This window comes from Erpetoichthys calabaricus, chromosome 14 (assembly GCF_900747795.2).
Source record: "Erpetoichthys calabaricus chromosome 14, fErpCal1.3, whole genome shotgun sequence".
In the NCBI taxonomy this organism is placed as follows: domain Eukaryota; kingdom Metazoa; phylum Chordata; class Cladistia; order Polypteriformes; family Polypteridae; genus Erpetoichthys; species Erpetoichthys calabaricus.
Window position 1 is genome coordinate 67,528,691 of NC_041407.2, and position 26,326 is coordinate 67,555,016.

At 35.8% G+C, this 26,326-nt stretch overlaps 1 protein-coding gene across 2 annotated transcripts in view; it reads right to left on the minus strand.

Annotated features, from left to right (window-relative positions):
• Nucleotides 1–26,326, minus strand: part of rspo1 (R-spondin 1) — an 82,841-nt gene that overhangs the window by 46,524 nt on the left and 9,991 nt on the right. For both annotated transcript variants that reach the window (XM_028819399.2, XM_028819400.2), the window contains exons 2-3: nucleotides 16,916–17,009; nucleotides 14,245–14,618 (exon numbers count right to left, since the gene is read on the minus strand). In XM_028819399.2, the coding sequence (XP_028675232.2) occupies nucleotides 14,245–14,338 (94 nt within the window). In that variant the 5' untranslated portion in view covers nucleotides 14,339–14,618; nucleotides 16,916–17,009. The remainder of the gene's footprint in view (nucleotides 1–14,244; nucleotides 14,619–16,915; nucleotides 17,010–26,326) is intronic.

Below are 26,326 nucleotides of genomic sequence, written 5' to 3' on the forward strand. Positions count from 1 at the left end.
CTGAGTCTTTGGATACCTCAATATTGATAATATGTTTGTTTCTTTTAACAATTGTGCCAAAAACATTTCCAGCCAGTAACACCCTAATATATGTTACGTTAGATACTTTGTAAACAGAATTCACATCAGCTTTCCTAAACTTTCATCATCAATGGTTGAAACTATATTATCTAAAATGATGATGATATAAACAACACTTCCATACTCTGCAAAGTGAACCCCTAGATGGTTTAAGGCAAAACAAGAAACGGGACTTTCTAAATAGAAATTCAGAATGGAACTCGCTATTGACATGATTAACCCCATCAATTTGAGCAAAGCAGTTTATAATCCATTTTAAAAACTGTACATCACACACATTTATCCCTGCAAAGATTAACCAAATGCTATCCAGGCCAAAAACAGAATTGCGAAAAATCATATCAAGTACCAGCCACAGTTGCTCATGTATTTTGGGATCACAATATACTCAGCAGTGACATTCATGTCTCTGGTGACTCTTCCTATGAAGTCAGCAGACGGATTGGAAGAGCATGGGGGGTCATGTGTTCGCTGGAAAGGGGTATGTGGCACTCCCGTTATCTATGCAAAAGGACAAAGCTCCAAGTCTTTAGAGTCCTGGTGCTTCCTGCTTTGCTGTATGGTTTTGAGACATGGACGCTATCCAGTGACCTGAGACGAAGACAGGACTCCTTTGGTACTGTGTCTCTTCGGTGAATCCTTGGGTACCGCTGGTTTGACGCTATGTTGAATGAGCGGTTGCTCATGTAGTCCCAAATGAGGCACATTACCAGCATTGTGAGGGAGCATCAGTTACAGCGCTATGGCCATATAGCGCGATTCCCCAAAAGCGATCCAGCTTGCAGGATCCTCATTGTTAAGGACCCGAGTTGCTGGACCAGGCCACTAGGCAGATAGAGGGTCATTTCCGGGGACTGGGACTGAACCGCATGTCCGCCTGGAGGGTTGCCAACCAGGATCCTGAGCTGTTTTGTTGTGTGGTGGGTGTGGCAACACGCTTTACCAGTGCATGCTCCCCAACCTAACCTGACCTGATTATACTCAGATGATACTGAGAACAAATCTTTGAGTATATGTCAGATAATATTGGATTTTCAATTACTCCAGATCATCTAAATGAATTATTTAAAGTAACATTTATGCATGGGTCCTCAAGATCATTCCTGGAGAGCCACAGTGGTTCCCTTAACCCAGTTTCTTAATTAAAAGCCAGTTATTGGTGATAACGGAACTTGTTATTTAATTTAATTTCCTTAATGCTGCCACTCCAGCTCATTCTCATATTGTATGTTTTCCTTTCTGAAGATATCATCCAAATGATTTTGTGGACCAGAGTAGATTAGTAATTCCCCATCCTTCATATTTTCTCCTCAATGTTTTTCCAAATATTCTATCAAGACAGATATTTCATGTTAAACACCCACAGGTGTAAATAGGACCTGGCTATATGGTGAACTGCTGATTTGTTTTTTAATTTGTATCTCCCTGTTAATTGGCAGCAGGTTAAGGAAATATGAAGCAATTAATAAACACTGAATATTACAATTTAGATAAAAAGAAGCAATTAAGTGTTGGAAATGTTAATGATTATATTAACCAAAACGAAGCACAAAAATGTTGCTTAAGCAATAACGACTTCAGTAGCAATAACTGACTTCTAATTAGGAACCTGTGTTAGAAAAATCCAGCAGCCACAGTGTCCCTCCAAAACTGAACTTGAGCACCCCTGACACAATGGAACAATAGAATAGACCTAATAGAACAGTCATGCTGCTTATATTGAATGATTACATGATGTCTTGTGAAATTGGATCCATTCTTATTTTCTTCTTAAATTTATCATGATAGATGGTTGTTTGACATGTGTCAGTGTTCAAGGTTTGAATCTTACCTCAGATAGTAACTGTGCGAAATTTGAATGTTTCCCCCCTCAGTATAGGTTTTTTCTTTCTCTATGTCAGAAATATGTGCATGTTATAATATGTGCATGTTATGACTGGACCTGGGAGTTTACATGAGCAGAGTAGTTTTGGTTTTGCTACCATTGTTACAGGAACTCTGAACTGGATAAACAACTAGAAAATAGATGGAGGGTTGCTGGTGAACAGATATATATCATATAATTTACAAATTTACTTAGGCTAATGCTGTGCCTAAGACTATGTCTAGAGGTTAGCCAACTCAACACTAGAACAAGGTTTCACATTTCATTCACCAAAATAATGCATGTGTGTTTTTCTTTTAAAATCACTCATGTTCGTTACACAAACCAGAAGAACAGCAAATAGACAAATATATGATAGACAACTGCACTTCATTTTTGAAGAAAATATTATGTGCGTTTACTGTGCGATGGACTTGCACCTTGTCCAGGGATTGTTTCTGCCTTTTGTCAGATGCTTGCTGCAGTGGGCTCCAACTTCACAGTGACCATGTTCAAGATAAGTGGGTTTGGAAGCTGCATAAATGGATGATTTTGATTGCCTTTTGTTACCTTTGAGAGGTTAGAGGGTTAAGTCACTAAATCATGATACATACCCTTTCTTTTTGTTTCCTGTCCAAGTGATGCATTGATTAGTTGTCTGACATAGCCAGCGCAACAGTATAATCCAAAGAAACACCATGAAAATCAGCACTCAGTTCCCACCCAACAAAGAGAAGTACACAATTACAGTAACCCATTTAAAATGATTCTTTATACAGAATCCAACAGCAAAAAAGATAAAAAGGTTCAGCACAGGCCCAGAAAATTACATTAATTACTTTAATGAGTTCTTGCCAAGTATGTAATATATTCTGAACAGCGAATGAAGCCAGTTTTTTTTCCAAATAAAGAGTATATAAAGCATTGCTTTCTCACTGAGTTATAGAACATGTGTTTGATTTCTTCCAGTTAAAAAAAATGATTCTTTGTGCAGCAAATATTCCAACACGTTTTCTATAGCACCCGTCTACTTTATTTGCATTGCTAGATCAAATGTTCGGGTAATATGTCACACTTAAAGCATTCTGGGCAAAAATATTTGTAAATTTCCAAAACTTTTAAAATAACTCTTAAGTCTTTAATAGTAATATTTGGAGGAAACTGCCAATATTAAAAACCAAAATTAGAGGATAGCAGGCAAACAGGTTTTTTCCTTATTCTTGGTTATACTTTAGTGAAAAATCCTAAGAGGATTAATAAAGAGATTTATTCAAGAAATCAGAGAATAATGTGGTATAAAGTGTTAAAAAGCATTGGTGTGTTTATTTAATAACAGCCATAAAGAATCATACAAGAAGAGGTGAAAAACCTGATAAAGTATTTTCATTGAAACTCAGACGTTTGCACTGAATGATTGGTAAATCCTATACAAAAATAGTGTGATGCCTTAATTTCCAACCACAGGAAAATGCCATTGACTCTAATGTGAGCTAAACATGGGGAAGATTAATTTGAAAACAAATATGGTGTTCACAAATTCTGTAGTTTCATAAAGTTTCTACATAAGACTGTATTCTAGCAGACGGTTGTGGCGAGTGCCCTCTTCTACGCGGTGGTGTGCTGGGGAGGCAGCATAAAGAAGAGGGACGCCTCACGCCTGGACAAACTGGTGAGGAAGGCAGGCTCTATTGTAGGCACGGAGCTGGACAGTTTGACATCCGTGGCAGAGCGATGGGCACTGAGCAGGCTCCTGTCAATCATGGAGAATCCACTGCATCCACTAAACAGCATCATCTCCAGACAGAAGAGCAGCTTCAGCAACAGACTGCTTTCAATGTCCTGCTCCACTGACAGACTGAGGAGATTGTTCCTCCCCCACACTATGCGACTCTTCAATTCCATCTGATAAACGTTAACATTATGCAAAGTTATTGTCTGTTATACCTGCATTTTTATCACTCTTTAATTTAATATTGTTTTTTATCAGTATGCTGCTGCTGGAGTATGTGAATTTCCCCTTGGGATTAATAAAGTATCTATCTATCTATCTATCTATCTATCTATCTATCTATCTATCTATCTATCTATCTATCTATCTATCTATTTCAACAATACTCCAGAACATAATTAATACAGTTTTTCAAATATACAGTACAGGGCACAGTAAAGTGTGTTCTGCCCTTGAATATCAATTGATCTATTCTTGTAGAGCAAATGTAGCTTTTCAACCTGAAATTGTATTATTTTCTGTTTGTAGCTGATTATATTCTACTAGGAAGTACATTTTATTGAACCTAGATTGAATTTTTGCATACAGTAATTCATTACTTTTTAAAATTACGGAATAAAATAACTGATTTTCTGACAAACATTAAAAAGCTCAAATTGTCTACTTTGGGAATGTGTTTCAAGATTATGATACAGAAATACATAGCAGTTTAAATTGTCTACAACATAAACCATTTATTTTCTGATAAAACACTAGCACCCATCTCCACCCAGAGTTGTCATTGGATTGTTTAAACATATACTGCAAATAAAATCTGTTATGCTTTAATCAAGAAGATATTTAAGATAAATAAAGCAAACAACCCTGGAGTGATGGTATTCCATTGCTCTAAATGTCACTGCTTTAGCCTGGTATTAAGGGAGACTATGAATTAGTTGAACTGGAATGGAATGTTTGAAGCTACACTGAGCAAAACCGACGCACAAGATATAATGGCAGTAAAGCACAGGTTTATGATATACTACATTTTACCACATACAGTAATTGATGTAATTATCACAAGACGTTAACAGATTTAAGAGACTGACAAATCAGAAGGAAAGCGTACAAAGGGTTAGCATAACATTTTGATGGAGGCTCATTCTTAACAAAAAGTGCAAGGAATCATCACAGAAGGCCTTAAAATATTTCTGATATATTTCAGGTTTCTCAAGTGAGACCACATAGACATTGTAGATCTGCTGCAGGAGGCTTATAGAGATAATTAATTTAAAAACACTATTTTGAAAATACATTTAAAAATTACAGTCTTTAATGAAGTTTCTTTATCAGCATGAAACACCGAAATTGTAAATCTTCAGTCATACATCAATCCTTAACAACTTGCCATAGATAGTCACAAAAATGATTAAAGGAGTATGTTAAAAGTATGTTAAAAACGGATTGATGTAAGAATAAAGTTTGATGAACCCTTCATTTATTTAATTGCTTGTCATTGTTGATTACAAAAAACATGGCTCCTTAAAAGAAAATCAGCCATATTAACTTTGAATCAACAATCCAAAAATTGTGTTTCTATAATGCCTTTCACAACCATAGCCAACTGAAAGTACTTCACAAGTTAAATTACAATGATGTAATCATCTGTGACAGGCATCAAGTAAGGAAAGATGTATGAAATGCTGATATAAAGTAAATATCAAATATTATCCAAAATGGACAAGTAATTAAATCATAGGTTGGCTAAATTAAGTTCTTGTAGACTTGACAAAGCCAAAATGAAATATATATTTTTCTGGAAATTTTTGTAAAATTCAGTCTGTCAATTTGTCAAAAGTAATTTATAATTTTTTTGTTACTATTTTGCAGAGCTGTTTAGTTGCCAAGGTTGTAACAGAAATCAAACAAAGCAGCAGGAATTGAACTTGTATGAGGGAATAAATGGAAATGTATGTTGTCCAGCCAAGAAAAATGCATTAAAAAAAATCAACCATGACGAGAAGCCACACAGCACCTTTCTACCCATTATTCTATAGCCAGCGAGAGTGCCAGTGAGTGGGCAGTGAAATGACAAAACATCATTTTGGAGATTCACTAATGGTTTAGAGTGAGTAATGGCATGTTCAGGGATTTAAAAAAGGATTATGTGGTCTGAGGAACATGGAACCAGGGTCCAGAAGTAGAAGAAACAGGCACTTGGCCATAGTGAGACATTAAATGCTCCTAAATAGACAAGTTAAAGTCAAGCAAAAAAGCAGCAACTTTATTGCTTAAGAGACAAAGAAGATGACTTGCTCTTTAAAAAATAAAATGATGGTATTTGACAAAACAATAGCACTTAAAAATACTGCATAATTGTATGACCTAATTCTGAGCAAAGAGTTGAACCTTACTTTAATAGTCTATTCATTAATACTGTCCATAGTCAATACATCAAAAAAATAAAGTCAGTTTTTCATGTAAAGGGTGTGGTGTGCGTGTGAGAGGCCAATTCTGGTAAACCCCACCAAAGTTTTGTAACAAAAAGGAGTGTAGTGAGGGACAAGATCATTGCCAATGCCTTTCAAAGTACATTAACTGCCTAAAAGCAAGCAGAAAGCAACAGATACAATATGCAGGTTGAATGTAATAATTTTATTTCAGAACAGATGGGAGGAGCAATCATTTTGCTGCGAAAAGGAGTATGGCAAGTACCTTTCAAAAACACTTCTGATTCGCAGCTGCAAAAGTGATATATTTTGTAAAACAGAAGGCTGATCTATTACCCTTACTCTGATTAAAGCTTGCTTGATCTCTGTACCTGGTGTAAAAGAAGTGAATATTTATAACATCTCTATGCTGTAATAGTTACAGGGAATCGAAAATGTATAAAAATAGATGTGCTTTCTAAAAAGGGAGGAACAAACACAAACAAAACACAAAGCAACAAACCAATACTAAGTTAATTAAATGGTGCTGTCCTTTCAAACTTTCCTAACAAACTTTACCACTATCTACCAGGGGGGAAGTTTCATTCACTTGGTCCATTTGGCTATCAGTGGGCATTTACCTACAACCTGCCCTGGACTTTGAGCTCATTGACTCACTGGCCCGTGAGGTTTTAAACCCCTGCCAAGGATTACATTTGGCCCAGCTCCAGAATAAGTTCCTGGGTAAGGGATCAGCTATTTGTGGGTACATGCACTGAAGGCCAGAGTGGTACTATCACTGCAATCCTGAATCCTGCATAACTTCTGAAAATACAGGTTTCCAAGCCAATGCTTAATGTAACTGCTCTTTCTGCTGGATAGCAACTTTTGACTTACAGCATGAACATTTGCCACCACCTACCAACCTGGAGGTGTTGCCTGATGTCTAAAATCACCCTGTCCAGGCTGACATGCTACTTTATGCTACCTGGCGGGAAGGAGCATTGGATACAAGCCACAAGACAATCGTGAATGAAGCACCCGTCCAGCATAGAGCACACTCACAGACTCAAACTCATACTTTCTTTCTGTGACATAATACTTCCAGAAGCATTTTCTTTTTGTCTAACATGTCTTAATTAAAATCAGCACTCATTTATCTGGCTCCCTTTCATTTCTAACTGCTGAGACACTCCATAAGAATATGCTGGAAATATAAATATGTGTTCTATCTGTGCACTAAGACAACTTTGGAAGATGTCATAGTGCACAGACAGAAAAGATTTGTTACGGCTATACTTTCAAACAGGAAAAATAGTATGCTTTGAGATATGCTTGTGTGTCCCAGAAACGCCTTTCCACAAGGAGAGAACCACCAATGGCAGAGGTGTTCTTATGATCAGAATGCCTTCAAACAGAAAGTTCATTTTACCAAGGTCAAATTGAACAAAATAGTATTGAACTGTTACTATTTATGAACATTTAATTCAATTCATACATAGTAATATTCATTTTATTCATAGGGATTGCTAAACACCTTGACTTAGAAGATGCTTAGTTGAGATTTTTCTGTGATTAAATATTTAATAGAATGAAAATGTATTAAATCAGATATGGATGCAAGCATAAATGATTTTCATAAGATATAAAAACAAAAGTACATTTTGATATATTAACAACAGGTTAATAAACAAGTTTTAAAAATGTTGTGTATGTAACCATTAGCTTTCCTTCTGACAGAGTCATAAGCCGCTACAAAGGTTTGAAAAAATGTCTTAACAAGGCAGAAAACTAATGTAAGCTTCTCAAGCCAAAAAAAATGATTCTGAATTTGAGCAATTTCCTTACAATAAACAACAAAGCAAGCATGTTATGGAAACAGAGTCATAGTTTCAAATTCAAGCTCACACACTTTCTATGATCAGCTTGTGCATTGTCATAGTGTCCTTGCAAGTTTTTTCTTCCTCCAATATCACAAAGATGTACTGTATATGTTGAGTCCAGTGTTGCTTACTGCCTTGCATTCAGTTCATGCCAGAGTAGGACTATGACTTGGATACCCGGGTACAGAAGATGGATGGGTGATGGGTGGGTCGTTTTTTCAAAAACATCAAAAATATATTTGAGTAAGTGGACTTTTCAAATCAAAGACAGTGAGGAAAAGTGAAATTTAATTCATTTCTCTATGTTTCAACAGCTACTATTTCTACAGCATATATAATAAAATACTGTACAATGTCTGTCTAGTAAACCTCATGTGATGCCAAGAGGTACAACACTGCAGGGCCAGAAAGACACATTAAATAGAATTTCCTACATCACAACTATGGTAATAAGTATGTAATAATGTTGTAAAACAGTTAGATGTTATAGATTTGAATTTGAACATAACATTATTATTACTAACCAAATATTTATTTTTATTGTTATGTAAAGCTGAAACTACACTTATACAAAGTAATGTTACTGACATGTGAAACTTGCAACATGATAAAACGAATCATAAAAAAAATGCTGGAAAATGCATTTCCCAATGAACGATGCTGCTACAAAGGGAAAAACATGTATTTTTCAAGGTCTTAATACACTCTAATAAATTTAACAATGAAAAAACACGCTCAAGAAAAAACTTCTTGGCACTAAAATTATTTGCTTTACTATAAAAAGAACACCTTGTTTATGACTCTCCTATGAACATTACAAGACTTCCACAAGTTAGTTTTTGATGTGATAATTTACCCTACATAATAATAACATGCTGAAATGTCTAAAATGAAATGCAGCATTACAGCAACCAATGTCTAGCCCAGCACCACTGAGCACAAGGGAGGAACTGTACCTGGACAAAATGACAGTCCGTCATAGGGACAAGGACAATGTATACTTAAGTTCTCTCTTAGAGTTTCTGCTTAACCAAATGTCTCAGCTGATATTGGGGAGGAAACAAATGTACAAAATTACCACAAACAACCTGAAAACTTTCCACAGCCAATGTCAAGATGTAGGATTTGCACACTGGAATTGGGATCTATGAGTCAGCAATAATAACCACTCCACCACTGTGCATAACACTGTAGAAATTCTAAAAACCATAGCTTGAAAATAAAGCTTAATGATAAAAGCTCCTCTAGAGGTTAACAACAGGAGTACTTTTTACTTTTTGCTGAATGTGGACATATCATTTTTAACTATTTTGTAAATGTAAGTGAAGAACAGCAAAGTTCAAGAAAACTACAGCATGTAATTTATCTATATGAGGTATAGGTATAGACTGATATTCTTTTGTTAGCACATACAATATATGCATTATATATAAACAGACCTGCACACACACCTCATATGTTTCATAATAAATAAAGGATTACTTCATTTGTTCACAGATGCCAACTGTATAAAAAATTTTATTAGTTTGTTCAGAGTTCATTGAGTCCATCACATTATTCATTACTTAGTTGGCCGGAGTCAAAAACTTCTTGCAGATGAAAAAGATTTACAGCGTCTCATTAACTTTGTTCATAAGGAGGTATGAAACAAACGTCTTTTTGAAAAATCTAGAAATATTTGGGAGGCTAACTTTCCAATTGGAATTTAAATAACAGACACATAATAAAATTGCAAAGTTTATTTCTACATGAATAACAAACATTAAATTCTGACTCTACGGCACCTCAATAATCCCTCTACTTATTCACACTGTGTGGATGTGGGTTTTTCTCTGGGTATTCCACTTTTTCTCCCAAACAAATCTCTCTATTAAAATAAACAACAATTTTAAATTGGCCCCATCCAAGTATGGTGTTCGCATGACTGGGACCTTCGATAGACTGGCACCTTGACCAGACCTCAAGTTAGATCCCCTTTAAGTAGTTCAAGTACGAGGAACGTTTAAAAAGTTTCCGCAGTTTAATATTTTCATTGGAAACGGTGAAAACGAGAGGAGTAGTAAAAGTAAAATTGCATTGCAAACGAAGGTGACTATGTAGAAAAGTGATGTAATTTGTTTTTTGAAATCCTTAATAAATAGAGTTAAAAAAAAGTGCGGAAACTTTTTGAACATCCCTTGTATTTGATACATGTCAGTTATATGATACACATTTACTATATTACATTCTCAAAGTTGCTTAATCAAGTTCTGGGTTGTAGGGACATGGATATGTATCCCAGAAAAATCAGGAGCAAGGCAGGAATTAATCTCTCAGGTCCCCCACTGGGCCAACGCATGTACGTATCCACACTCAGTAACACTGAGTGCAATTCCAAGTCACCAGTTAACCTAAAAGGTGCATCTTTTGTGACAAAATACAAAGTACCTGGAGAAAATGACACACAGATACATGGAAAACATTTAAATGTCACAAAACAACAACCAGGCGTAGAACAGAAACACCAGATTCTGAATACATGAGTCACTGCACCTTTCCGACCATACATTTAGAGGACAATCTTATTTTATTTTGCCATATGAAAAACACATACAGTATATTAAAGTGGCAGTGAGAACTTTTGAACTGCTAAATTATGTTTCAGTGAACTGAGAAAACACAATAAAATATAGGTCATTAATTTACACTCATTTAGTTCAAAACAAAAGTGTTTCAAAGCATTCCATTTTTTTGTGCAGAGAAAAAAACAACAGTTAAAAAGGCAGACAAATTCTTTTTTAATATAAATTACAGTTAAATTTGTATAGTCCAGCACTCTTGCAATCAATAAGTTCTTTCTGTACAGTAAATGAAGTTATCAAAAAGATAACATATTTATAAATATCAGTAAATTCATAATCTATATTGGAAAATGTGAAACTCTGAAAAGCTTTATCCTCACATTTACCATGCAAAGAGAATGTTAATGAGATTTCTGTGTTCTGGACAACCTTGAGGTCACATACAAAAGATATAAATGTACAAGATTTAGAAAACTCACATTTTTCCCTACAAAAATTTACAGAGGAATTGCAATCAATAAGTTCTTTCTGTACAGTAAATGAAGTTATCAAAAAGATAACATATTTATAAATATCAGTAAATTCATAATCTATATTGGAAAATGTGAAACTCTGAAAAGCTTTATCCTCACATTTACCATGCAAAGAGAATGTTAATGAGATTTCTGTGTTCTGGACAACCTTGAGGTCACATACAAAAGATATAAATGTACAAGATTTAGAAAACTCACATTTTTCCCTACAAAAATTTACAGAGGAACTGACAGACGTCCCCTCTGTCCATCCGACTCCTGGAACACACGACAGGAGAAGGGTCCTGCTTAGTAAGAATTTTTCCCTCAGACAAGCTCAAAGTCACCCATACACTATATAAAATACTAAATGGTGCGCAATCAAAGCATTGTATGCTTGTTGTATATTTTGAAATGAAATTGTTGGGCTTTTGCAATTTTGCTGTATTACCGTATTCAACATATCTTCCAAAAATTCGAAACTATAATTATACACTTAGGCTTAGTTGGTTCTTTATCAGCAAATTGAAGGCAGTTGGCAATGCTTATGTTAATTAATATTGACAGCTTTGATTGCCGAAATATACACACACTAAATTCGTAAGTGTGAAAATATGCTACATTTCAAGAGTTTAAGGGTAATGGAGTTAGTGTGGTGTAGTAGCTAATGCACATGAACTTTAAATCACAAGGTTGTTACTTCCATGAAAATTAATCTCATTTTAATTTCAAGGTGAACAGATTAGCCCTATTATATGACATGACAAGAACTGATCACACTAAATCTATCATTGATAAAAAAAAACAGGTTGACTGATCATTCAAATACCAATTGGACTTTCTGAATACGCTAAAAGGACAGATGTTGTATTTTTACTTTAAAATGGAGGTGAGGGGTTCTGGGGTCCAAGCACGAAAGCAAAAGCCTTATGCTTACTGAATACATCCACTTCAAAGCAGGAATTTAAGAAAATGCACCTTCCATGTTTGTGAGGTTTACTTGTGACAAAAAGTAAACAGTAAGTAATAGATTTTAGCAGATTCTAGGTACTATTTTCTTAAGATAAGGTGAAAAGTCAAGCAAAATGACACCTTTTACTGGCTCAATAAAAAGATTACAATATGCAGGCTTTCAAGGCAACTCAGCCCCCTTCTTCAGGCAAGATTTAAGGATATGTTTCCTTTTTGCTTATCTCCTCGCCATGGCTGTCACGGGTGCAGTTTTGACATTTCACATAGCTGCACCCTTAATGCTGACACACATACTGAATCATATGGAAGCTTATTCCCAGCACCCAAAAAATATCCATCCATCCATCCATTTTCCAACCCGCTGAATCCGAACACAGGGTCACGGGGGTCTGCTGGCGCCAATCCCAGCCAACACAGGGCACAAGGCAGGAACCAATCCCAGGCAGGGCGCCAACCCACCACAGCCAAAAAATATATGTACTCTAATATTTCACAATAATGATTATGTTATTTTACAAAGATATCACCTGCTTCTCCTGATATCGCTGTGCATGCATGTGCTTTAGTAGTGTATTTAGTTTTAACTAAGCACATGTTTAGCTTTAACAAGGTCAAAGTTTAGTAGGTTTTATACAGATGCTTTAACATAGGCTGAGTGGTAGTGCAGAGCTGTCATTCTTGTCTCACAATGCCAGGGTCTGCATGGAGTTTGCACATTCTCCCTAGTTACTTACAGATTGAGTGGTATCAGTGTATTTACCAATGGAAGACTACCTGTTTTAACACAGAACACTGAAAATGTGCCAATAATACGTGTCAATTACCAAAAAAGTTTAGTCCTTCATGCTCTATGAAGTAAATTACATCCATCTCCTTTTTCTGTATGGAAGCGTAAAGATTGTAAGTTATTGGGTGAAATTTTTTCAGTGGTTAATTTTACAGTTGTCTACACAACAGAGAAAACAAGTCACTTCTGGTTATCAGCATTGAATAATGTCAATAACAGTGTTTGGAGATATTTTTTAAAGGCAAAAAGTATGTGCTGGAGGAAACTGTGGGTGACAAATTGCCATGGAGAAAGACGAGTAGCATGGTGCAGTGCACAGCTAGTCTCCTTAAAAATGGATCTCTCAACAAAAATGTTCAGCTTTTTGCTTTCTTTTTCTCCTACATTTACATAGATATACTGTTTTGCAATATGTGTGCAATCTCAAGATGCAGATCAATACTCAATAACACTCTTAGCTTGAAAAGTGCATATATTCAGTAACTTCAGAGCTTTTGTTTCACATCTGGATCTCAGTATCCTTCATCTCCATTTTAAAGTGCAAGATCAGACTAGGTATGTTTTAACATTTACAAAAAATGTTTCACATTAGAACACATTTGTTAAATTAATACTGTATATATCACTATTGTAAAGAAATATCTTTGACTTGAAAAATACTGAATTTATCGTTTAATCTAGTTCATAGATTTGAGTTAGCAAACATTTTGGATGCATTAGTTTGGAGCACCAAATAATTGCTAAGGATGCTCACTAACACATGCAAAACAATTTTTCACTAAAAAGACAGTTCTCATGAATGTACACTTCATAGGATTTTTCTTCTGTATCTATTATGAAAACTTATTTTTTCCAAAGGGTAATACCGCGTAAGTATTGTAAGTATAAAAGTATAAGCAACAGTAGTAAATATGCCAATTTTCCTATGCCCAGTCTACTATAATATTGAATAAAAAGACTAATCAACATTACTACATTCTGATTGGGGATTAATACAACAGACTGATTTAGGTAAATGGTCCAATGAGCAATTAATCTGAATCCTTTTCAGTTTGAGTGACATTAAAAAGGTAACTTCAAGAAAATTTTGAACCCTCTACTAGCACTGTTTCTTATTCATTACTCACTGATAATGTACATATTTTTTCTATACATATTATCATCGCCCTCTTTCAAGCTACATCACACTGTATATGTAAGTAGTAATAACTGTAAAAATACAGGAAAGCATTAAAAGTGACTTTGTAGGATATACTAATACACTAAGTAACAGCTAGAAGTTTCTAAACTATTTTGGCACAAGCTATACTGAAACACAATAACTCAATATAATTAAATGACAAATGAAAAAATGCATTTATGATGTGTTACAGTATGACCTACTTTAAAAAAAGAAACAAATATTCTTTGAAAATATTTTGAAGAAAAATGATTAATGGAGACTTACTCCGTCTCTGTCTGCTTCCCTTCAACATGCTGAGACTGCCTGCGTACTCCAAGAAATTAAGAACACCACCACTGCAACCAGGTCCAAACTGCATAGTCACTGCACTGCTCTGTGGTCCAAAAGCAGGCTGGATTGGAGGTGTCACTCGTCAACCTTGCAGGAGGCTGCTTACTGCTCACTGAGCCAGTTTACAAGTGCAAGTTTAAACATGCCTTACACATGTCCAGGGGTAAAGACCACAATCACTGCCAGAGCCTTAGGTAACACATTTCTCCTCCATTCAACCCATTAAGTTCCCAGGACTCTGGATTTGGCCCATTTGTCTGTGATGTCAGAACTGCTGCATGCGACAAAACATTTATCAGTGCCACCTCCTGCCAAAAGAAAACGCAAAAATAAATAAAGAATTACTCCTGTGGAAAAATAAACCTTTAAATGTTTTTATGATGTTTAAATATTAAAAACACTTTTAGGTGGGTATAGGAGCAAAACCAACCAAACATGAAAAGTTCAAATACAACTAGTTTTTTAAATATAATTTAAAAGTAGTCAGATAACAAAAGTAAAGTGCAATATTCATTTTGCTTTTTAACCTGAAATCCACTGACATTTTTCAAGTAATTTAAATACTTTTTTATTCACTTGAAATATTTTTCACTTAGCTCCACAACTACAGGTGAAATACAAAGACATACCAAATGTTCAGAATTAATAAAAGCATAAAAAAAATCTAATATTATCTGTACATATTACACAATATTAAAAATGGATCACTGCCAGTTTGGCTAGGTTGCAGGGTAAAATCAAGGATAATCAATCAAAACACATAAAGATACCCAACATAATGTACATAAAGTGTTGCAGCAGCTGGAATGAAGTTTTAAATTGCCACCCCCTCAGTGATTAGCCTGAAGACATGGCAGTTTGTTGAACCCATGTAAAGGCAGACAAACATCTTACGGTTCTGAGGGTAAGAAATAGAGCCTTACTTTAAAAAAATGAGAGAAATTGACATGAGAAACATTTAGCAGAGCCCCGAGAATAATGATGAATGTTAATTGACCGGTATCATCATGCTAGAAAAAGTATTCTAGCAGAGTGCCAGTAATGTATCAGCATTAAGCCTTTTAATACAGTAATTACAAACAAAAGGTGGCAAGAACTGTGTGGCTTAGTGGTTCATTTCTCCCATCTTTTGAAGTGGAAAGACAAACTGAGTAAAAAGTCTAAATCTCCCACTGCTGCTTTTAGATGTCTGAAGACAGTTGTGTATAATAAAAAAACAAAAATGGGCAACCATGTTGCTAATATTACAAAACAATACAAATGAGAAAATATTTTTCATTTTCATACATTGTGTTCAATCGGGCAGTCACAGAGCACTGTACCTATTTAAAAATATAACATATTTTAAATAAAACTAAAATTACCATGATGTACACATGTAAAATCACACACAAACACTCACACATATATACACTGTATATATTTAAAGATATTTTTAAACAGACAGAAATAAAGTTTTTGAATCAGTAACTTTCCATACATATTATATTATATTATATTATATTATATTATATTATATTATATTATATTATATTATATTATATTATAACAATAGCTTACTTTACAAAAATGGTATTAAATAAAAGAGTTTATATTTATGCTACTGACAGTTATAACAAGAGGCACAACTCAAACTGCATTCTGTAATAAAGTTGGTAAATTGTTCACAACATTTTCAATCACTCTTTATAATAATATACAACATGATTTTTTTTAAACGTTTGGGTGTTTTCACTTATAGTTGTTTTACATGCTTCTATATTTTAATCACCTCCTCTTCTAAATTATTTGGAAACAATCTTTAAATTCAACATACAGTGCTTAGATTTGTAAACGGTATTATGTTTACAGGTTACTATGTGAAATGACATATCCCCATAGAAATAATTAAAATAATTACATCTGGCAACTGTGCAACACCTAATTAATGTTGCTGACTTCTTCCAGTCCAAAGCAAATTTAATACTTTGTTACAAGGGAAATACTGGCATAATATGTGTCAGCATGCCATAGCTTAAATAAACCAGGTAATTACTCCATTAAGTCCTGGCATGCCTAAAACACATCCCAATCTCCTGAATCCAATTAACGTTTGTTAAACAACATTTTAGTTTACTGCAGTTTACATTATAGGTGTGTAAGATTTATTAAATATTTGCTGTTAAAATCTGGCAGGTGTACGTCTTAAGTCATCCTAGTATCTGTCTTTGTTGCTGTATTATTAAGTTTGTAATTGCTGTTTCTATTGTATGACACTTATTTGTTCATACATTTTTGTATTTTTATTAAATCTTTTTTTGATTCACGCAGTACCTGATAAATGCTGTTAAAGGACACTACTAAATAAAGAATTACCGGTACTCACTGACCAATATACCTTCTGAAAAAAACATACTTTTTAGACAGCCTTTGCTAAAGAAGAAGACAAGAAATTATAAATAAGTTTTGAGTTATTTGGATCATTTGGCAAATAAAAGTTACTTTGTTCCTGTTTAAAAGAGGGCAAATGTACATTCTTCAAAAGCTTTAATTGCGGCCATATTATAAAAACGGGTATATGTTAAAAATCCATAAATGTAAAAAAATATCGATAATATCTACATACATCACCGTAAAATAAATGCAGCATCCAACTGAAAAAAATTACCAGCACACAATAAGATGATCTTGTAAAAAATGGCCCAATCAACTTGTTGATTCTGAAAGAGGGAAAAGTACAACCCACAGTGACACACTTATTAAAGAAAAAGAAAACACACACATTTGAATACAATATTGTTATTTTCAAAATAAAGTCAACCTTGGCATAAAACAATGTACTCTACTAAACATTGATCTGAATAACTAAAGATAATACAATATTATAGCCTACAGTAAGAACAATAATAAACAAAAAAGAAATGGATCACACAAAAAAACAGTACAGGTGCAAGACATAATGTACTACAGCAAATAGACAGCCTTAAAAATGATAATCAATTGAGAAGTGTCCACTGCTGACCAAATTTTATTTTTGATGCACTCATTCTTCATTTTTAACATTACGAGCCAAGACCTTAAATCATAAAACATATTATAAGGTACTAGAAACTAGAGACCTTAGTCCACTTAATGGATATTAAGAACATTGCTTAAATGTTCTATATGAATTACATCCTCCCTGAGCATTCAATTATTATAAACTGTAGTGGACTTTGCAGCCAGTAATCTGGACAAAAAAAAAGTAAACTGCACATATATCAGAAAGTAATTTTTCATCAAAGATGCTTTTAAAACACTTGATTGCTTCAGTTTTTTTCATTTTATTAGAAAGCATCTCTTTCATTTGAATTATCTCCTTAAACATTCCTTTCCCTTTAATTAAATTTTACATTTTAATATTATATTGTTTTAGTTAACTTAATTTTCACCGAATGATGATTCCTGGACATGTGCTGCTGTGATGGGCTCCAACCCACTGAAACACCAAACTGGAATAATCAGGTACAGAAATTAAATGTATAAGAGCTGCCTGTGAAATACTGTAACACTTTCTATACTTTATTCAAAATGAACAGGAAATGTTTTCAACTTATTCTGTGGTTAATATGAAATGTCCTACTCTTTTACTGTGGTATTGTAGAACAATCTGGCAATCCAAAAGCTGTCCTATAATAAATGTGTAAATGGCTATTACTGAAATATTTATTGTAGAGAAAGAATTAGTAATGAACATTCAGAGGTAGTTAGAAAGATAATTTTACCTCTTTGGTGCATTTTAAGATGCCAATGATAAAGAAACTGAAGAAGTGGTTCAGACTCCAGGTTTCAGACTAGTACATAAAGGGGATATATGCTCTTGTTTTAGAGTGGAAGTTGACAGAGACTGCATGAAAAGTAAATCTAATAATCCTGTGAGTATGTTCAAATCATTCAATTATACTGTAAACTACTACCGATAAAAACTGTGTTGTAAAACTTTCAGCTCAACCCTCATGTACAAATGTTTATTTGTGAGCAGCAGCATAATGAGTCTTACCTATTTATTTAGGTGTGAAAAAATACTTTTCAGTTCTTTAAAAATTAATAAAAGATTAGAAAGACATATGTTACTGCTCATTAGCATATAATATAAGGTCCTGGCAACCAGCAAGGCAGTAACTTTTGGAAATGCTTCCAGTTTGCATGCTGTACATGTACTCAAGAAATATTTTATGGATACATGATTTGCAACAGCAGTGTTCTAAACAATTAAATTATATGATTTACATGCATTAATTATTATATTATTTGTGTATGCCTTGTAAACTTTGTGCGAAAAAATAATGATGATGCACAATAGAAAACAACTCTGAATGAAAATAAATATTTCATACTGCAGACAGACAAAAAAGGCACTATTACATTGTAGATATGACAGTTTGTACTTACTATTGTGCAAGTTAAAAGAGTTACGGTAGGAGGAGAATTTAGACTCTTCTACAAATTATCACATTAAAAAAAACATGGCATAGCTTATTTTAAATGCTCTTTTCATCTGAAGGCACCAAAGGTGTCACCTACCCCATGACATATTTGAATGGACTCCAAGATCAGGCTGTTTCTAATGAATGTGCACGCAGTTGTGTGAGGAACTAATGGACTTGAGTGCGAGTACCGAATGTGAGATGGGAGACCTTCCGTGACAAGACCCTGAAGGTTGCTGAGGGTTGTGTTGGTGTTACCAGTGTTCCTAGAAGGAGGGTGTTTTCATCTCACAGGGCACTCTGGATATCATTGAGAGGAGTCACAGTGCATGGCTTAATGGCAATTCCAGTCTGTACTGGGAACTGAGAAGGATAGCTGCGAGGGCTCTGAGGGCAGATAAGATGCTATTTGTTAAAAGAATCTGTAAGCAAGTGACACACCATCTATGGTCTAGTGACCAACATCCTCCTTACAAAGCAATCGTAGCATTACGCACATTGGAATCTGTTCCTTGGAGAGTCGCAGTCAGGGCAGCTGATGGAATGGTCCTTACGGATGACACTGCAATTATGACCTGCTGGACTGGTTACTCTAAGCATCTGTTTTAAAGCTGATGTTGGATATCTCTGGGCCCCCAGTTCTTGAGGTTGATCCTCCAATTAGCACCACCCAATCTCTCTGAGATTGCACAAGTGGTGAACCAGCTGAGGGTAGGGAAGTCTGCAGGGATCTGTAGTGTCAAGGTGGACTTCTCTATGCTGGTGGTAAGGCTGTCCTCCTGGCATTGCAAGCAATATTTGCTTCCATTTGGGAGCTGGCCGTCATTCCAATTGACTGGAAAATGGGACTAGTCATATCTATCTGAAAAGGGGAAGGGTGATCACCTGGATTGCAGCAACTACAAGAGGATAACACTGCTCTCGGAGCCGAGTAAAGGTCCTTGCTAGGGTCATCCTCAATAGGATCCGTGATCACTTGCTCACCTACCAGCGGACCAGAGCAGTCTGGTTTTATGCCTAAGAAGTCTACTATCCTGGCACTGAGGGTCCTCATGGAGCGCAAACGTGAATATCGGCAGAGTTTTTTTGAAGCTTTTATCGATTTTTGTAAAGTGCTCGACTCAGTTGATCGAGATGCCCTGTGGGACATCCTGAGACTTTGTGGGATCCTCTCAAAGTCGCTGGATATCATGGCCGGCCTGTACACTGGCACTGTGAGTCTGCTGTGCAGAGTGGAGGCAGAACTTCAGCATTTTTCCCAGTTAATTCTGTGGTTCATCAGGGGTATGTTCTTGCTTCTACTCTGTTCAATGCTTGCATGTGCTGGGTGTTGGGCAAGGTCATGGGGTCCAGTGGCTGTGGGACATCTGATGGTGAAGAAAGATTCACTGATCTTGACTTTGCTAATGATTCTATGATCTTCGCAGAGTCAATGGAGGCTCTGATCAGGTCTCTTGAGAGACTGCGTGAGGAGTCTGAGTGTCTAGGCTTGTGAGTGTCCTTGATAAAAACCAAGATCCAGGCCTTTAATGACATCTTGAGCACAGCAATCAGCAGTGTGTTTGTCTGTGGAGAGAGTGTCGACCTCATTGAGAGATTTACTTACCTCAGCGGCAACATTCATGTCTCTGATGACTCTTCCAATGAAGTCAGTAGATGGATTGGGAGAGCATGGGGGGGTCATGAGGTCGCTGGAAAGGGGTGTGTGGCGCTCCTGATATCTATGCAAAAGGACGAAGGTCCAAGACTTTAGAGTCCTGGTGCTTCCTGTCTTTCTATACAGTTATGAGACCTGGACGCTATCCAGTGACCTGAGACGAAGACTGGACTCCTTCGGTACTGTGTCTCTTCAGAGAATCCTTGAGAACAACTGTTTTGACTTTGTGTGGAATGTGCGGTTGCTCACGGAATCCCAAATGAAGCACTTCACCTACATTGTGAGGGAGCATCAGTTACGACACTTCAGCCATGTGGTGCGATTCCCTGAGGGTGATCCAGCTTGCAGGATCCTCATTGTTGAGGTCCTGAGTGACTGAACCAAGCCAAGGGAACCCCCATGTAACACCTGGGTGCGGCAGATAGATGGCCATTTCCGGAGGGTGGGATTGGACTGTGTGTCTGCCTGGAGGGTTGCCAGGTAGGATCCTGAGCTGTTTCATCATGTGGTGGATGCGGCAACGCACTGTACCAGTGCATGCTCCCCAACCTGACCTGAACCTGACCTGATGCTACAAAAAAAAGGAAGGGTCTGAACCATAACTGGGAAGCTCACACCAACATTGCATAACCATATTAAACAACTGCAGGTGGGCACTTCAATAGGCTCTTCTGCTGAAGTTATTTAAAATACAATCAAGACTATATTTGATATAATCATAGTAGTGTTTCAGTTTTACTGTCTGGCCAGCTTCACCTGCATATTCACTGTATACTAAGCATGGATCAGAGGCTTCAATAGGTGAGAAGCCTGTAATCAGTCAATCATTATTTCATATAGTACCTGTCCATAAGAAAATAAAGATGTATTAGGCTGTATAGTCCATAATGGTACAACCTAAAATAGGAAATGGGAACAGTGCTGAAGCTGGTGTGCTTGATGTAATGGAAATGTGTATTTCTAACACACCCTGGCTTTCTTTTCACTTTTATTTTTTATTCTGTTTGTTTCCTCTATTGTTCCTCACTTGCTTCTTCTCATCACAGTTTATTTCCTATCACCTTTGTTAAGCCAATCTTTTTACACTTCAGAAAAGGAGTGATGGTGTTAAAGTTTAACTAGAGTTTAAAATGCCAAAGACATTAATTAATTTGACATTCTTCTACTGAACATTAAGGATATGTAAATGCAGAACTCATAGCATGTCATAACTGTATTAATTATTGAACCATACATATTAATGTGTAATCCTTAAAATTCTTTTTGCAATTTCCCATACACAGCTGCAAAAAAATGACAACACACAGCAATAGAACTGTTTGCTAACCTTGCTGCTTATACACCATGAGACCGAGATGCACTGAATTGTTGCACTTACTGTATAAGCCTACCACTACTGTAAACACAGTAAACTGAAAAACAATCAAATCAAGGGGAGGAAAGAGCCACATTGTTTACCACGCGGTGCCTCATTAAACTTGGGCTTGATTGCTGAACTGTATGAAAGTGTCTTCTGTGACTCCATAATTTTTCTGTGAGTACTTTGCTTATAATTTGGGTTAACTTGCAAATTTAAATTGCCCTCATGTGAGTGAGTGTGTCCTCCCATAGATAGTTTCTCTGAGAAGGACAGATTCTTTCTTTGCACCTAATACTGCTGGGCAGCAAATACTTAAACTCCTTGACCTCAGCATCCCTGCTTTGGAATAAACAGCTTTGGATTTTAAATTACATAGGGTGCTTTCCACATGAGATTGTTACCTAAGTTCCCATCTATCAGACAGATGCAAGCTGTTGACCTTTATTTCAAAACTGATGTAGCTTACGTGTGAAAGTAATGCATGCAATATAGTATCACAGAAACTCAAAATAATTGTAATACCTTGAATAACTCAAGCATCAAAAGTTACTACTAAAAAATTTTTAGGACCCTTTTATAAATCTTTTTTGAATTCAACCAGCCTTTTAGATTCAAACAACTTGAACGGGCTGGCAGGCCATCTATGTTTGGTTTTTGACTTATACCCAGTGCTGCCACAGTTGGCTTTGGGATAACTTCAGCCAAAAGTAGGATATGAGGAATTAGACTACAGATTAACTTTCAGCATTTTATAAAAATAAAAACAAACAAAAACTTTTGTCGATTGTAAAATAAGCAGATCTTCACCATGCTAGTAATAAATCTAATTGCACATCCTTATAAAAATGAAAAGATATTTATATCAGTTCTAATTACACAGTTTTTAAGTGATGTGCAACAAATGCTATGAAGTCCTAACAGAGCAAGAGAAACGTATTTTACAGTCTTTTGGATTAAAGATATCTTTTTCGTCGGATAAAGTCACAAACCACACATCACTAACACCTTTAGTTATTTATATGGTGAAGCCAAGAAAAAAACAAAACTGATACCAACAATTACTGAATCATTTATCAGGGTTAAAAAGGCATGCTAGCTTCACCCGCTTGAAAAAGTTAGCATGTGAGGACAAGCTTTCTCCATTCATCAGTGCTTTAAGGTTTTGTCATAACAATTCACAACAGTATTAATCCACATGTGGGTTTCTAATTATTGAGGGAACATTGAAATAAAAAGAGAACAATTCTTAAGAGGCAGTTTAAAAACTGTATGTAAACTTCATCAGATTAATCCATAGTATAGGTTATAAAGAGTAACATGTACAAAAGGGCAACAGACACCCTTTCATTCCTGCTTTCCTTAAGCGCAATGAAAATTTATATTACACAATGAAGGAAAATCTGAAGTGTAGCTTCCCTGCATATTTAAAACAGAGAGTGGGCCATGATACAATTCTATAAGACCCTTGAAGGTACATTAAAACTATACCACTCTAGCTTGTTGCTAATAAGGACCTTTATTTTAGTTCTCTGAGCCATACACTGAGAAATCTTTAAAACTGGTTAAAAGTATTTTTATATGTGGGGTTTTGTAGCATTTACAAAATAAACAGCTTAGAAATACTCCCATTCAAAGTAAAAGGGCCAGTGAAGCAGTGGACCGCAACTGTCTACCCCACCTCAGCTGAGGGTATCACTTTCTGACTAATAGACTCTTTCAACTGTTTACCCTTCATGAAAAAGTAAGAAGATTAAATTGCCTGCACTGCGTGTGGTTTAATGTATTAATTATTAATTGAGTTATACAAAGAGGTGGTCAGCTGGTCCACACCGACATTAGTAAAAGACTTTTTGTGTATATGGCACTGAATAAAAAACATAATTGATTTCTTCTTATGTATAAGGTACTTTGCTTATTGCAAGTATTTCATATGTTTCAGCAAATGGTACTATATAGCTAGGACAAACAGAGATTTGTCAATATAATTTTAAACAGCTCATTGTAAATGAAAGAAAATGTCCAAATACCATGTATACTGTATGTTTATATATCTTTGTGCACACACACAAAAATATAAATTCATAAAAGCTTGACAACTTTTCCTTGTGCTGAAGAAATGTAAATGCAAATTTGAAGCACAAAATAACATCATTATGTATCATTAATGTATAGCATGAACATTAAATGGTAGAACTGTAAGGGTAAATATTTAGTTCACTTCATTATTTAGTCACATTGTTTTTATGCATGTAATAAATAAGAGTAAATTTAGCATTGATGGAAATAAAATGTGATATTGTATTCAATTCTTACATACTTATCTTTTCATTAGAAACAGACAGAGCTTTTGTACTGCAGCCATCCATTTTCTGAACTCACCTTATTTAAATTTAGAATGCGAATGGACCAGAGCATAATACAGCAGCATCAGGTGAAAGGCATGTAATCAATACTAGATGGGAACCAGGCCTTCGCAGCGCACACTTATGTAAGTTCCCAAGTTCATGCATAACAGGCCAATTAGACCCTCCAATCAACCTAACCTGAATTTTGGGTAGTAGTGAGAAGTCAAGCAAAATGACACCTTTTATTGGCTAACTAAAAAGATGACAATATGCAAGCTTTCGAGGGCAACTCAGGCCCCTTCTTCAGGCAAGATGTATATGGGAGTAAACTGGTGTACCTGAAAAATATCCTCACAAGCACAGGTAGAACAAGTAAACTCCACATACAGTGGCAGGCTATGGGATTTAATCTCATTTTCTTGGAGTTGTGAATCAGCAGCACTTAAACACTGTGCCACCCTGTAATGGTAATAGAAAAGTAAATAAATATTAAGGCATATAAGTACTAATTTAGAGACACTGAAATGTTTTCTAGATCAAGTGTGGGTGTAAAGACAGAGCTGGGGTGGAATGTAAAGGAGGGATGATGGGACTAGCTACTATAATCATCCTGACCCAGATGATTCAGATCTAAATAGTTTATGTGTGCTTAAATGCCTCATCTCCGGACATGTGTTGACTAACAGAAATAAACTGGACTTGTGGTGGCCATAGGAAAGTCTCCTGCAAGAAAATAACGATGTCATTATGGGTCTGTAGAAAAAAGTGGATCCAAACATTTGTCATGTTGGCGTGATTTACAACATATTCATTAAACGAAACAACTGAAAAAGACTTTCTATCTAAAAAATATTTTTCAATCAGCATCTCAAAAGCTTGTGATCATTCAGTCTACAATCAATCAATCACTACATTCAAGCATAGAAAGTCTAATAAGCTTTAATTATAAAAGTGTGTGCCAACTTTGACATGGACTATGAATCTATGTAAAAACGGTATATAAAATGAAATGCTACTTATAATAGGTAATATCACACATCTTCAGCTTTACTTGCACTGCAGATGTTCCATTGCATTATCAATATTTGTATTTGCATGCATATATTTATGTTTATAGGATCGTCCATTCACCTCTTAATGAGAACACAACCCTTTAAAACCCACAGGTAGCATGAGTTTATTTGGAGCTTTGGGATTCAAAGATATTTAATCTGTTTATCACACAAGTACAGTATGTGTGACCTATTTATAATGCCCAGGCCATCACAATGGTGACTATTTCTTTTATAATGTACTCTGGAGATTTTTTCTAATAAATTACAATGCTAATAGGCTTTATATTGCCATGACTGTTTATGTTAATCACTGAAATTCAATTGTTTTAATGTGCGGTTAATATCAAATATACATTTAAATATACATTTATGTTATGATCTAGTACTGTGTTAGCCATTATGAATGTAGTGAGAAGTAAAGCAAAATGACACCTTTTATTGGCTAACTAAAAAAGATTACAATATGCAAGCTTTTGAGGCAACTCAGGTCACGCTGATGATTACATCTTGCCAGAAGAAGGGGTCTGAGTTGCCTCAAAAGCTTGCGTATTGTAATCTTTTTTAGTTAGCCAATAAAAGGTGTCATTTTGCTTTATCCATCCATCCATTTTCCAAACCCCTGAATCCGAACACAAGGGTCACGGGGGTCTGCTGGAGCCAACCCCAGCCAACACAGGGCGCAAGGGCAGGAACCAATCCCGGGCAGGGCGCCAACCCACCGCAGGACACACACACACACACACCCAAGCACTCACTAGGGCCAATTTAGAATCACCAATCACCAAAGAATGAAAGCAAAACTCAAGGTTAATAAAGAGGCAAAGATCAAAATCAGTTACACCTCTTAAATCAAACTGCTAAATAATATTTTTTTATTAAAGCCTTCCTTTTATTTTTCTACAGCTCATATGCCATGCAGATCCATCCATCCATCCATTTTCCCAACCCGCTGAATCCGAACACAGGGTCACAGGGGTCTGCTGGAGCCAATCCCAGCTAACACAGGGCACAAGCAGGAACCAATCCCGGGCAGGGTGCCAACCCACCGCGGGACACACACAAACACACCCCACACACCAAGCACATACTAGGGCCAATTTAGAATCGCCAATCCACCTAACCTGCATGTCTTTGGACTGTGGGAGGAAACCCGG